This window comes from Kogia breviceps, chromosome 2 (assembly GCF_026419965.1).
Source record: "Kogia breviceps isolate mKogBre1 chromosome 2, mKogBre1 haplotype 1, whole genome shotgun sequence".
Classification (NCBI taxonomy): Eukaryota; Metazoa; Chordata; class Mammalia; order Artiodactyla; family Physeteridae; genus Kogia; species Kogia breviceps.
The window spans coordinates 78,952,537-78,967,355 of record NC_081311.1 but is presented as its reverse complement, the minus strand read 5'-3'; the positions used below and the strand labels follow the sequence as shown (position 1 = coordinate 78,967,355).

Sequence of the window (14,819 nt, the reverse complement as noted above, 5' to 3'; positions counted from 1 at the left end):
CTCGTTGCAGACCTTCACTGCCTGGTGTAACTCCCACCTCAGGAAAGCTGGCACTCAGATCGAGAACATCGAGGAAGACTTCAGGAATGGCCTTAAGCTCATGCTGCTTCTGGAAGTCATCTCAGGTGAGTCTTAAACATTTTTCGTACGTGTTATACCCAGTCTTACACGTACTTCTATGTCCGAGCAGTAGATATGCATCTGTTGTTGTTTTTGTTGTTTTTTTAAAAAAAGCTCCCTTTGAACCTGGCTGGGGGAGATGGTATTATTGGCAAAGCAAACCTTTCCAAAGAGCAGTCTCTGCCTGGAGTTATTTTTCTGTTCTAAAAAAGGAGTGAATTCTGTTTAAAATTGACTTATTAAAATCATGTTTCTCCCACCCACTTCGAAACAGAACAGAGAAGAGAAAATGACATTTTATATGACTGCCCACCAGGCTGCCCTCTCCACTAAGTCCAGCCAGTGTGTATTCCAGAAATTGTCTTTCATGCCAAAGGCCAGTGTGCATGTTGGCTTAACTCTGAAAACAGGAGTTAAAGTTAAAGTTATCCTTTGCCCTGAATTTCAGCTGGCTGGTTTAGACTTTGGACTGGAGAGTGGATCAGGCTTAATTAAAAAGGTGTGAGTGGGAAGGATGAAGGCAGGGTGGCCCTGATCCAGGTATCTTTGTAACTCCACATCTGAGATGAGCCCTGTGATTTGAACGAAGCTCCCTGACTTTCTCCCACAGCTGGTCTGCACCTCTGAATGCTGCAGGGGCACCAACCAGCTTCTTTCTTACTCATTCGTACTTTGGCTCAAAGACCAAACCGGACTCTCCCAGCAAATCTGAAAAGCATATGGCCTTAATAGCACAGCTCCCCTCTGGTTCATTTGACCTTGAAAGTACTGTGATTTACAGAAACCGAGAACACATAAGGAACAGTCAAATAATGATTCCCATTTAAGGAGGGCACGGACTCTGAATTTTGGTATTTTGATTCTGCATCAAGGGTCTCCTTTCTCTGTGTCTACACGATTCTTTCTTCATCCAACAGGGGAAAGGCTGCCCAAACCTGACCGAGGAAAAATGCGATTCCACAAAATCGCTAACGTCAACAAAGCCTTGGATTACATAGCCAGCAAAGGCGTGAAGCTGGTGTCCATCGGGGCGGAAGGTAAATGGGGCGTGATGGGAATGACCCTGACCGCGCACAGACCTCCCTGTGGGGCAGTGGGCCTGCAGCTGGATGCCTGCTTCCCTCCCCACTTCCTTCCCCCCCATCTCCTGTGTCAGCCTCTCTTGCCAGGCTCCCCGCAGGAACCATGAACGGGAGACAAGGCTCTAGGTTCATTTGTACAGAACAGAGTCAAGGGAGTTCCCTGGTGGTCCAGCGGTTAAGACTCTGAGCTTCCACTGCAGGGGCTGCAGGTTCAATCCCTGGTTGGGGAACTAAGATCGCACATGCTGCATGGTGTGGCCAAAAAAAAAAGGAGTCAAATATGATGCTGTCTTTTTCAAACTGATCATCCACATGAGATTGAACTTGTACATCCCAGAGACTCTTAATAAGAACTAGTAGGAAGGATCTCCATTCTCTGTGGGAGATTGGGAGTCCTGGTGAGTTTGGCAGGAGCTGAGACTGCCCTGCCTCTCATTCTATACAACTGAGCCCGAGAACCTGCCAGCTGGGGAGCTCAGGAAGAAGGATCAGGGTAAAGATGATGCAGTGTTCTCTCTGTTTGATTATTTAGAACCTTGGCTCATCTAGTCTTTAAACCTTGGAAACCCCTGGGTTGTTTTCAGTGACTTTGCATCTGCAAGCTTTGTGTTCATTATTAACTCATAACTCATTTAAACTGTAGACATTTGGTTATGAATACCACATTTATAACTAGACACGCTGCAACACTTACAAAAACAGAAACTGGTCTTTCCATATGTATATCTTCCAGTAGCTCTGAAGTCAAAACTTTACAGGAGACTCATAACTTATAGGAAAACTTTATGTGCTGATTATCTTTACCCTCATTTGTTGCTTTTTTTTTTTTTTTCTTACCTCAAGAAATTGTTGATGGCAACGTGAAGATGACGCTGGGTATGATCTGGACCATTATCCTGCGCTTTGCTATTCAGGATATTTCCGTTGAAGGTAAAGGGCAGGGTTAAAAACCTGATTGTATTAAGATACTTAGTGTAATTTGTAAATTGAGCTGATGAAGTTGAATTTGGATAGGCTTTTGTAAAATTGAACAGTCACTGACAGGATTGAATGAAAGATACGGGGCTTGGGTTTTCACAGATTTTCTATTTGTATGAAAAAAAGACCCCAGCAATGCTGTTTCATTCATGGGGGTGGAATCATTTTGGAAAAGATGAGTACATGTTCAGAACAGAAGTCGCTTTTTAAAATGAGCATTTTTTGAGCTTCTTTATTGCTTATTATACTAGTAGGTTCACGACTATAACAGTTCTTTAGACTGTTATATCTTGAAACGCTTGAAATGCTTTCCTTCAAGTGCTGAAAGATAATCGATTGAAATCTGAGTTTGTTTATTTGTTCTTTCTTTTTTTCTCTCTCTCCCCTCCCTCTCTCCCTCTCCCCCCCTTTTTTAAAACAAAATCTCTATTGTCATTGTGTCTTTTGGCCCCAATAACTGTTCCATCATTGTAACATAACCCTGATCCTTGGCACTGCCACTGAAGATGCAGATCTTTAGTCTTTTATGCTCACTGCGCTCCAAAATATTTTGATGAATTCAGCACTGTCAAAAGTGTCAAATTGGCATTCTTAAAATTAGAACTTGGCCTATCTAGCACTCAAATCACAAAAGGTATAGCTGCAGAACATACTTGGGACTTCTCTGGTGGCACAGTGGTTAAGACTCTGCACTCTCAATGCAGGAGGCCTGGGTTCGTTCCCTGGTCAGGGAACTAGATCCTACATGCATGATGCAAGTAAGAGTTCGCATGCTGCAACTAAGAGTTCGCATGCCGCAACTAAGACCCAGCACAGCCAAATAAATAAATAAAAAAGAATGTACTTAAGGGTGGTCTGCCTTGTCCAACCAGGCAGTCTCCTCTAACTTTGTCACCTAGAAGGCAACCACGCACCCAAATGGTCAGGGCTGGGAGCGTGGTTCATAATTCTGTCCAGGAATTTACTTATGCTCTCTAAAAATCAAACTAAGATAGAATGATATTAAAACCTCAAGAATTCAGGCTCAGGAATAACAGCCAGCTCGAATTTATGAAGAGTCTGAATTTGAAAACTTTCATACAATGTAGTCTTATTAAAGTACATTTCTTTCATTCTAGTGAAAATAATAATCTGCTTTTTAAAAGTTCCTGCTTTATTATTAACAAAGAATAGTTTGTAATCATTTAATCAATATTTTATACTTTGGCATTTAAATATTTAAGCAGTTGAGCCCACCTGATAAAACAAATATTATTTTTAAGAATCTTGTTCACACCACTGCATTTGCTACACTAGCAAATCCTTTTCCCACAAATATTACAGAGGTGAGCTTGACCTCAGGTTTTCTTCTGATTGGATACAGATTTCAACTTAGTGATAATACTAACTGAAAACTTAATTCATGTAACTATGAATGGTGTGGTCCATTAGAGGTTCCCCAATTTATTATTTATGTGCCCAAGATTAGATAATCAGATCATAGTATTTCGTAAAACATCATGGTAGAAAGGTATACTAATCTGCTTTTCAAAAGACTAAGAAATAAACATTCAAAAGTGTGATATCACTGACAAGGTGCTTAAATCTCTTCAAGCAGAAGTCTTCCAGTGTCCCACCCAGCAGATGAAGTTAGTTTGCTAACTTATATTTTTATTTGTTTTACTTCCATGGGGTCATTTCTTAACAACCTCAATTTCTGTAAATCTACAGAAAAATTGTCCAATTTATTTTGATGATGTATATTATGTAGGAAAATGACATTGTTATTAAACTGAATTCTTTGAGGAGCCAGTGTCCATCAACAGAATGATGGACCTCTTCGAAGAAGGAAAATGAGAGATTGACATACCTGTTGGTGAGGGCAGTGCGGAGATGCCCAAGTAGATGGGGCTCCTTGGTGCATCCTGTGGTTTTTCATGATGGGATAACCAATGACACTGCCTATTTATGACATGCTCTTTATACCCACCATCAGGGTTCTGTGTGTGGACTTCTCAGGTTTAACCTACACCTGTGGGGGCGGGGCAGAGGTACCACAGTCATGTACTATTTGGCACAGGCTTGTAAGCTTTTGCTGAATGCCTCAGAATGGACTGGGGGTAGGAGAGAGTCAGCTTTGTTAGAGTAGCCAATTCAATAAGGAAAAAACTTTGTTCAACATTCATAGCTGAAGAGTGTTCAGACGTATTCAGACAGAAATTAAGTGAAACTCAATGAGTTATAAATCTAAGCTTAAGTGGCAGTTGTAAGCTTGTATTGATCTACTTTACCTCTGTTTACTTTTCTAATCTAAGTGCCATTTAATCTTTATTAAAAAGTTTGGATTATTTCCTCCTGTTATACTTTTTCTTACTAATTCCGTTGGCCAGGACCCCAAAGGCAGGCAATTGTGTGTATAGCAGAACAACTGGTATGGAGTTCCATGTTTCGATATCTATACCAGTTAATATTTTAATAAAGTCTTAGAACTTTCAGTCATTTTCCTTAACAGGAATTTGGTAGATAAGAGACATGATCAAGAATCATTCAAATTATTCTTAGAGCATGTGGAAGTTTGCAAGGGGCGGGGGGTGTGTTTCATATGGGTTATGGGTCAAAGAAAAATCTGAACTAGAAATGGACAATTTAGATAAATAATTATAGAATACTTACTTTGATTTGAAAAAATCAACTTAAGCTCTTAATGAAATGGAAGGCCAGGTCCCAATGTTGGTTAGGAGTCCACATGTTCATAGGAGCTTTCTAAATTGTTAAGATATAAATACAAGCAGAATCCCAGTTATGTAAGTGGCTTTGAGGAACTGTTGGGATGTATAAAACTTTGGGTCCTCTAAGAAGCAAGTGCCAAGATGGTGTTAGAAGTTGTCTTAGTCTGTTCAGGCTGCCATACAAAATACCATAGACTGGGTAGCTTAAACAACAGAAATTAATTTTCTCACAGTTCTGGAGGCTGGAAGACCAAGATCAGGGTGCCAGCATAGTTAGTTTCTGGTGAGGGCTCTCTTCTTGGCTTGTAGATGGCTGCCTTTTCTCTGTGTCCTCACACGGCAGAGAAAGAAAGGGAAGGGAGAAGGGGGGTAGAGGGAAGAGAGGGAGAGGGAGAGAGAGAGAGATTGAGCAAGCACTCTGCTGTCTCTTCTTATAAGGGCACTAATTCCATCTTGAGGGCCCCACCCTCACGACCTCATCTAACCCTAATTACCTCCTAAAGGCTCCATCTCTAAATATCATCATATTGGGGGTTAGGGCTTCAGTCTATGAATTTGAGGGGGACACAGACATTCCATCCATAGCAGAAATGCAAGAGATTTGTTGGGGGAAATGCCTGTGGAGGATAAGGGTGGGGAGAAGCAGGAGATGGCAGAGCACCTTCAGGCATAGGGCCTGGCTGACACCCGTGCTGGGGAAGGAAGGGCTTGAGAAAGAAGAATCTCATTCTGCAAAGTGGTCCTCAGGCAGGGTCAGTGGGCCAATGGAGAGTTCTTCAGCCTCAGTTGCTCTCAGAGGAGTCCCATGTGTGGCAGGAATGGCCCAGCTCTGGTGCCCCTCCCTCACTCAGTTTGTGGCTGGAGTAGCCCTGAAGAAGTGTGGCCTCTGGGGAATGCAGGGGCGGATTCAGAGTGTGGCAGCTGGGACATCGGTTCTGTCCTGTGTTCCCTGCAGCGGGACATCTGAGCAGCACGTCTTCGTGGCTACCACAGGGGTGGTTGCTTTCTTAACTTGGTCAGAACCCAAGTGGCCAAACTTGGAATTTCCCAATAAAAGCCTTCAAGTATTTTAAAATCAGTGGGTAAGGGAATACATTTCAGACACAGTGGCCTCTGTGAATTCCATTTACCTAAGAATATAAATTATAAATGAGATAAATGACGGGATAGTTAAGCCATAAATTATGCACATTAAAACAAATTTTCACCCGAAAGGTACGTACGTTACCAGTAACCCTGAAGTCCAGTTTTGTATTCATCATGTCATAACTTGCTGTTGCTCCCGCACCGTCCTTTTCAAGTCCCTTCAAGTGGCCTCAGAAGTCAGTCCCTGGGAGCAGGGTTCCAGCTCCATCCTCTTGCAGAGACTGGAGAAGAGAGGTTGCCTTTGGTGTTGGCCCCCTGGGAGGTCTCTTTAGCAAGTGACTGTAAGTTGGGTGAGTGAGCAGTGAGGGTGAGTGTTTCCCTGTGGACACTTTTTCTTGGCTGTCATTACAGAAACCTCTGCCAAAGAAGGTCTGCTGCTCTGGTGTCAAAGGAAGACCGCTCCTTATAGAAATGTGAACATTCAGAACTTCCACACCAGGTGCGCAACCAGTGCCCTGGGGGTCCTGGTATTCTCTTTGGGATCCGGGTTGGCAGGGAGAACAATGTTTACTTACTCCTGTGTCTCCTCCTCCTGTCTGATGCGCGTTTTCTGTATGTCGTAGAGCTCAGGCTCTAGAATGACTGATGCTTAGGGTCTCTCAGGGGAAAACGTTGGATTAAGGTTTGGGAGGCTGGCACTGTTTATAAGTGAGTGTCACGCAGGGATGCGGCAGCGATGGATTCTCAGTGACAAGCGGACACCGTAGCAGGGTCTGCGTATCCCACGTACAAGCTCCACCCCGTCCCTCCTCTCTGTCGTGCCCTAAAGATGCTTCATCAGTCAGCTTTGTAGGCTGGGATTGGAGAGAAGTAGGCAAGTCATGTTGGAAAAACTGTAGGGAACTGGATGAAGGAAATCCAGATAGAATCTGAGAGCATGATATTGTCCCTTGCTTCAGTCTCTTTTCTCACGCAGGTCTTTTGTCAGCTGTTTACATTTTCTCCCTCTGTGTGGTGGGTTACCCGTGAATATAAATGGGTCCCTGGCCCCCATAGATCAGAGAAAAGAAATGAAGGATATGGACAAGCTACCAGGACAGACTGGGGAGGTTATCTAGGTAGATAAGTATTATTAGGCTCCGAGCCACGCCCTGAGTGCCCACAGGTGAGGAGGAGGCTTCCTGTTCGTACATCATGCTGTCAGGGGGTGGGACCTGCCCGGTGAATGTCTCAGGGCCCAGCCTGGCCTCCCGCTCGCCTTCTTGCTTTTCTTCTTCTGGCCCAAGATGGGCCCGAGCCCTTCCGACAGTGTGGCCCCAGGGGCTTCCTTCTTCCCCGACCCTTCGAGGCTCAGGCTCCTGGTCTTCAGTGAACCCGCCGCTCCTCACTTGGGAGCTCGTAGCCCGGGGGTGTCTGGGAACAGTGAGCGCTGGCGTCTCTGGGCAGACAGACTGGAAATCCAAACCCTCCCAGCTCAGTCCCTCAGCTGCTTACACGTCTTTGCCTTTAAAGGAAGAAACCCAAAACAGAAAGGAACCTTATGAAGAAAGGTAGAGGAGAACCGGGGAGTACTGAGTATACTAAGGAGTGTGCTCCTGGAGGGAAGTGTGTCCTGGGGGCCTTTCTGGGTGGATGTCCTTGTGTCTTGTCTGTTGGGCAGACTCTGGGGGTCAGGTCTAGAATGGAGACTTGGAGAAGAGAGGAGAAAGCCGGGCCTGCTGGGCCCTGAGGGAGGAGGGGGACAGTAGGGGGCATCTCCCCCTCCAGTCCCTTTCAGTTCTCCCAGCACGGCGGGGACCGGGGCAGGACACGGCGGGGGTGGGGGGAGGTCAGGGGGAGTCCCAGGCAAGGCTGGGCCTGAAGCTGTAGATGGAAAGGAGACTGGTAAGGGGGTGGCAGACCCTGGGAGGGAGGCGAGAGTCCAGGGAAGGGGCCAGGGTGTCACTGGGTGCGGGAGGGAGGGGGGGACCTGGGGCCCCAGGTCCGCGATTTCAGGCCGACGTCTGACCAAGGTCAGCCCCTTGCCGCTTGCTGCCTGTCCATTAACCCGTGTTCCTGTTCCTCTGACTGTGACCGTCGTGCAGCTGGAAAGACGGCCTTGGACTCTGTGCACTCATCCACAGACACCGGCCCGACCTCATTGACTACTCAAAGCTGAACAAGGTCATTTGGGGGGCCTGGCATGCCGTGTCCGCCCTGCCCCCAGCATGTCGTCCTGGAAGTGAGCCCATCGGCCTTGAACTCACACCAACGCCTAGGCTGCTGCCAGCATGCCCTCCCAGCTAGCCTGGCACGGGATGGAAACAGGAAGGGTGGCGGGAAAATACCTGTTATAATTAGGGCAGGACAAGACCCAAAAGCCAAGTCACCTTTTTGCCTACATTACGATACGTTTGTTGATTTGGCTTGATTTCCTATGAAAGCTTTTATACCTGTTTCTCAGAGATTTTACATTCCCAGACTGTAAATATGAGAAGGGAAGTGTCTGTTTTGCTGCAGGGCGGGCGGGCTGCGGGGAGAGAGAAAGGTTCAAATACCCCAAACCTTCATTTTAAATTCCTCTTAACCTTTTCTGAAGGATTTAGTTGCTGACAAGTTTACTTAGAGTAGATTAACTTGTTTCTCACACAAGGGATGCTTATCTTGCTATTGATACAAGGTATTAGTTGCACCCTTAGAAAAGAAGTTTGGGGGAATTTTTTTTTTTTCTCTCTCTTTTCAGAAAATTCAACTTAGGGAACTTATGTTTTCAGCTTAGGAAACTTTCATTCTCCCTTTAAGCTTAAGCTTTATTGTGCTTAAGTTTCAAATAGTCTGCACATTCTTTCTTTAAAAGTAGTTTGCACATGTGATCTGTGATGGAAAAAAGAAATCCTGGCCCCTTCTAAATCTTGTGGTGGACAGTCCATCTGTCCTAGAAATAATGCCATGTAAAGACTTAAGATGGAACGTGTTGCCTGCCTCATGACCGTTCCTGCCAGGAGTTGTGGGGCACATTTCCTCTGGTCGCTGGTGTGTTTCATTGGCCGTGCACCTCGTGTCGCTGTGTCGGGCATGGTATCCAGTCCTGCTGCATGCTGCCCTCCCCGTGTGGCACAGGGGGTAGTAGGAAGAGTGTCCTGGCTTTTGCCACCTTTGCAGTTGTCACGTGCTCCCCACCCTTCCCCTGGCCTCTCTCCACCGACGACAAGATAGCACATGAAAAATGTACTTGTATCGTGAAGATGAGAGCTACCGAATGGAAGGTTGCCTGAGGGAACGGGGCAGCCAGAGTTTCTCGACTTCCCCAAGCATATATTCTCATTCCTGAGTTATTTTGAAACGTTTCAAACATAGAGACGGTGTATATTTTTTTCAATTACTCTTTATCTCATTTGCAAAATGAAGGGATTATACTAGATAGACCTCATTTCATTAGCAGTTTATAACCTTCAGTTTCTATTACAAAAGGTCAACAGACGTGGTAATTGGCCACCTATGATGGGTGGAAAAATGATAATAATTAACCATAGCAGTGAATACTTCTATAGCTCTAGATTAGACACTGTTAATAAATAAGTATATATGTTTATTATATATATGTATTAGTATGTGTTACATATGTGGATATTACATATTAATGTTTTATATACATATATGTATGTTAATATTAATACATATATTTTATGTATGTTATACATACACAGTCATTCAATCTTCATAATGCACAGTAAACTATATAATATCATGCATCTATAAAGGAGGTACTAATTATCCCAGTTTTACACATGAAGAAGGGAGGAATTCTTTAATCTTCCCAGGGTCACATAACAGTAGCTGAGCCAAGAAAACACTTAATTGCTACATTTTTATCTAAGTTACAGTGTAAGTGAGATAGCGTTCACAAAGACTCAGAATCATTACTCTGTTTTTAATGCTGAAAATTTTCTTATATATTAAGAGCAAAAAGAAACTTTTACTCAGCTATTTGGTTTTCTAAACATTTGCATCAAATATGCAGGTAAGACTCACCTTATGATATGGCTGCTTTTAGTGAAACGATTATATGCTTTGTTAAAATAACATGGAGTTGAAGAAACATTTTGCCTGAAATGATGGTGAACTCTGAGAGGCCAGGAAGCTTGCTTTGGCTTCTTCCTTGAGTACCGAATGCTTTTGAAGCCTCTATGTTTTAGATGTTTCACTGCATTAAAATGATTGTGCTCATTGCAAATCATTGCAGTTTCTGAAGTGTTTAAATGGCTTTGTTGTTAAAATTCATTACAGTCATCCCTATACTAACACCACTTTTCATTTTGATTTTTCTGTCTCACATACCCCCATCCCACTTCAGAATCACAATACTTAATCTCTTTAGAAGATTAAAACAGGAAATGTTAAATACCTCTTCTAATTTTTCAGCATTTCAGTTATACGCCTGTGGTTCAATGTATTTTGTTACGTTACGTATATATTTAACCAGTTTTACCGTGGAAGACAAACGCAATCGGGCGAACAAACATTTCTTCACAGTTTTCTTTTATGATGTTAAGTTTCTTTCATTTCCTGTGGTCTTTAACATCTTAGAAACCTAACTTTTGCTCTTTGTAGCCGTCTTGTAATATACTTTAGTGACCTAAAAGTTTCACCTAAACATGCTGAAAGCAGCGTGTTTTCTTATATTTAAAACAAAAATAAACAAGGTTAGTGTGGTACTATACTAAATATTCTCCATGATCACCTTCCAGATGTGGAAAATGTATGTTTCATGCTTCCTTGTGGAATCATCTAGATTTTTGTTACCCGGAGTTGAAGCTCAGCGCTGAGGTATCCAGGTGTTTTTCCACCCATGAGAAAATACCTCACAACTTTCCTTCTAGCTGCACAGTATCTGTTCTCTTCAACCTGTTGCTCACATTTTATGAAGTTGGAGTGTACATGGATTGGGTGATTTTCATGTCATTTTTGATATTTCTCTAAATGTTTGAAATGTTTGGGAAAAGATAAGAAAGAAGATCTTATCCTATTATGGTTATGTGTGGATGGGAAAGTTTCCTCCCCAGAATGAGGTATATAAAAAAGAGTCATTAAGTCCTGTTCAAAAAAATATGCTAAAAAGCTGGTTGTGCTGTTTTCTATGCAGGATGACCCAATAGGAAATATCAACTTGGCCATGGAAATTGCAGAGAAGCACCTGGATATTCCCAAAATGTTGGATGCTGAAGGTGAGATGAAAATTGTGTTTATTGGCTTACAGAAAATCTGTTGCCTCCCTATGTTACGACCACACATAAAGACCTGTAAACTTTATAGCCAGGTTACATCTGAAGGCCTTAGGATTCCTAAGAAGTTTCTGTCATTGGCCTCATAAATATTAGAGAATTTCATATGTAGCTTGCTCAAAATTATTTTTTAGAATCCTGCTCAAAACCAAGCCAGCAAAACTACAATGAAAGGGTTGGGTAAAAGGTTCAGCTTTGGCAAAGAAACAGAATGCTTTTGGTTTGTGATTTTCAATGGAAAGCTTCCTATTTTTATTTTAACAACATTTTTTTAAAAAAAATGTTAGAAACTTAACAAATAAATCTCCTTGTTCTTTAAGACTCCACAAAGAAAAAAATGCTTCCTTCCAACGGGAAGTCATAGAATCTCAATCTAGACTATGGAGCGGTCATTCATCGTGTGCCTCTCAAACTTTCACGTTTCATTTTTTATTTGTCCAAATTAAATTTCGTTTTGTTAGAGCTAGAACCTCTCAATTATTTTGCAGCTTTAGCAGCCCTCATGCTGGAGACTAGTTTCAGTACCCCTTGTGCCCTTTATCTGAGATGAGTTCATGTGAGTTTAGCCCTGGCACAGCATTTAAAGCACAGATACGTGGAGACCATTCCTTCATTTCACTTATGCATGAGTCACCTCTCACTCAGCAGACGCTTACCGAGCACCTACTATGTATAAGACCCTAGAGATGCTGCAGGAGATGATGTGATGTATAAGGCAGGGCCTGGCCCTCAAGGACTTATATTACTGTGCTCGCTGTTAATCTTATTATTCTCTATTGGCTCATTGCTTCTGTTAATTAGCATTGTTGGGGAAAAGCAAAGACCTTGATTCTATTCCGTTGTCAGTCTTCTGTTCCGCCTTATTTTTGGTGACTGCGTCATGGCTGCTGTACCAAATCACCACAAAGTAGGTGGCTTTTGAAACAACAGAAGTTTATTCTCTTGTAGTTCCGTAAGCTGCGACCCTGAAATCAGGGTGTTGGCAGGGCCATGCTCCCTCCAAAGCCTGTAGAGAAGGACCTTTTCTTGCTTCTTCCAGCTTCTAGAAGCCCCAGGTGTTCTTTGGCTCGTGGTGGCCTCACTCCAGTCTCTGACTCTGTCTTTACATGGTCATCTTCTCTCTGCGTCTGTCTCTGTCTCCTTTTCCCTCTACTTATGAGGACACCGGTCATCATGGATTAAGGCCACACCTCACTCCAGCACAACCTCATCTTAACTTGATCACATCTGCAAAGACCTACTTCTGAATGAGGTCACGTTCACAGGTACCAGGAGGTAGGACCCCACCTATCATTTTTGGAGACACAGTGCAACTGAGACAGTAGTCTGTCAATTAGGATTCTAATTTTGCCTGCTTGTTAATTTAGCCATTTAATCAAACACCTGTATTGGGTGTTGAACACACTTGAATACACTTTTCAGAATCTACTTGTTTCAAAAACTCTTTAGAGGGAGAAAGACAATAAAACAGTGAAGTTGCCACATAGGGAAAATACCTTTTCCTTCTTGTCTGTCCTCTCTGAGCTAAGTTTGCATTTGGGTGCTCTGTCCTTTGACCTTTCCATACGATAAATAATTACCCAGAGTTTACCACTTGAATCAACAGCTAGGATACTGAAGACAGTAGAAAACAGGCGACATTTAGTAAATTCATCTTTCCGTTCATTGATGCCTCCCTGATTTCCTACAGTTGAGGGTGAGCTCAGGATTACTGTCATTATTACTCTGGGAGGCTAACCATCCTCTTGTTCCTGGGTTTCCCTTAGTCTCTGAGTCCTGGTCTGGGCATATGTTCTGCTTGTCCTCTGAGTGGATGGGATGCTGTTAGCACTCTATTCATTTCTTGCTCCCTGGTGACACATCCTAGTCTCTTATTGCTTTCCTTTTTCTTTCCTTTTTAATGGCTCAGAAAAATGCTTGCATACGATATTATTTTCTTTGCAGAGCAATTTCTGTAAGAGTCTTCTGGTGAAAGAGTCATGAACTTGACTGACTTGGGTGAGGAGCGAGCTGTGGTATAACCAGCTCCCCAGCAGATCAGCCCCCATGTGTTAATTACCCTTTGCATCTTTGCCACCTGCATCCGGACTTACCTTCCCCACGGCTTCCTATGAATGTGTTCTTACTGCTGCTGCTCTTTTACTGTAATGTCTTATACTGGTCTCCTCCCCTCAGATCACTTAATCCCTTTGGCGAATCCTTGCCTCTCCACCGCCTGCTGCTGTTGACCTTACTTCCTGGCATTTGTGACAGCCTCTGAACCCTAAGTGGGGATTTTCAAGTGGTTAATTGGGCTGCGCACCCATAAACCTGTAGTGAAAACTGGTGAAACTCTTCCTCATCTTAACTACCTTGCATGCTTTTTAAAAGGTTATGAAAACTGTTTCTCTGTTTTCCTCCCTCCGGTGAGTACTGCTTGTAGCTTTGTGGGTGCCCGTGTTCTGTGTGGACTTGCAGGAGGGACCTTTGCTGACCCCTGGGCCCTCCATCTGTCCAGAGAGAGAAAGTGCTGTTGCGTGCACTCTGAGGAATTCTGGAGGTCCAGCTCCGGCCATGGATGTGACTTCCTTGTTAGTTTAGGGCTCTTCTGAGCTGGCCGTGCCCTTCTCTTTGGTGGTTCTTAGAAGTGCACACAGAGCAATGACTTTGCAGATGTGACTTCTTTGATTTGAGCCAAAGTTTGAGCAACACAAGTGTGTGGGGCGGCTGGGGGAAGATTCGTGACCTTGGCCTCTCTGAGGCAGCCCTTAGCAGGAGCTTGCTGCTCTCGGAACATCCGAGCAGTTAACCTTTTTTTCCACACAGATTTAGTATACACCGCCAGACCTGAAGAGTCGTAATGACTTATGTCTCCTGTTACTATCATGCTTTTGCTGGTGCACAGAAGGTGAGGAGGTAAAACACAAGTCACCACTCATCCTTTACCTTCTGTGTCCTGATTTTGTTTCAGTTGTTTTTCTCTTTTCCCCCCACCGACTCCTCTCTAAGAGGAGTCCTGTAAGGAGACCCTTCTGGTTCTGAGGAGGCAGTCGTTTGTCTTTTTCGGTCCAGTTTTCTTTGAAACTTACTTCCTGTCCATGCAGTAGTATGCCATTCATCTTTGTTTTCCAGAAGATTCCATGCTGTTCCACATCCCCGCATCCTTTCTATCAGTATCCTCTGGAAACCCAATGACTAGGTTTCGCCTTAGGGAATTACGAGGCACCTTTTTAACTGCATTCTGTCCAGTGACTGAACTGAGTCTGAAGGTAGAAAGTAATTCAGCCAAAAATGGGGTGAGGCCAAGGTGAGGAAGGAAAGGTGTGTTCCCGTGGTTCTGTTTTCTCTCTTCCTGGTAGCTGTCTCAGCAGCTCGTACAAATAGTGGCAAGAGGGTGACACAAGAGGGAAGAGTTATGGGAACATGTGTATATGTATAACTGATTCACTTTGTTGTAAAGGAGAAACTAACACACTATTATAAAACAGTTATACTCAAAGATGTTAAAAAAAATAGTGACAAGAGTCATAGTTAATAAGTACAAGACGCGTAGACCCTTCTCTTTAGATGCTTTGTTACTCTGGGTAGTTTCTAGCAATGGCATG

At 43.5% G+C, this 14,819-nt stretch overlaps 1 protein-coding gene across 1 annotated transcript in view; it reads left to right on the top strand.

Moving 5' to 3' along the window:
* Positions 1-14,819, top strand: part of ACTN2 (actinin alpha 2) — a 75,234-nt gene that overhangs the window by 33,928 nt on the left and 26,487 nt on the right. The window contains exons 2-7 of the mRNA XM_059054617.2: positions 11-125; positions 1,038-1,157; positions 2,046-2,132; positions 6,386-6,473; positions 8,059-8,137; positions 11,097-11,178. Of these exons, the coding sequence (XP_058910600.1) occupies positions 11-125; positions 1,038-1,157; positions 2,046-2,132; positions 6,386-6,473; positions 8,059-8,137; positions 11,097-11,178 (571 nt within the window). The remainder of the gene's footprint in view (positions 1-10; positions 126-1,037; positions 1,158-2,045; positions 2,133-6,385; positions 6,474-8,058; positions 8,138-11,096; positions 11,179-14,819) is intronic.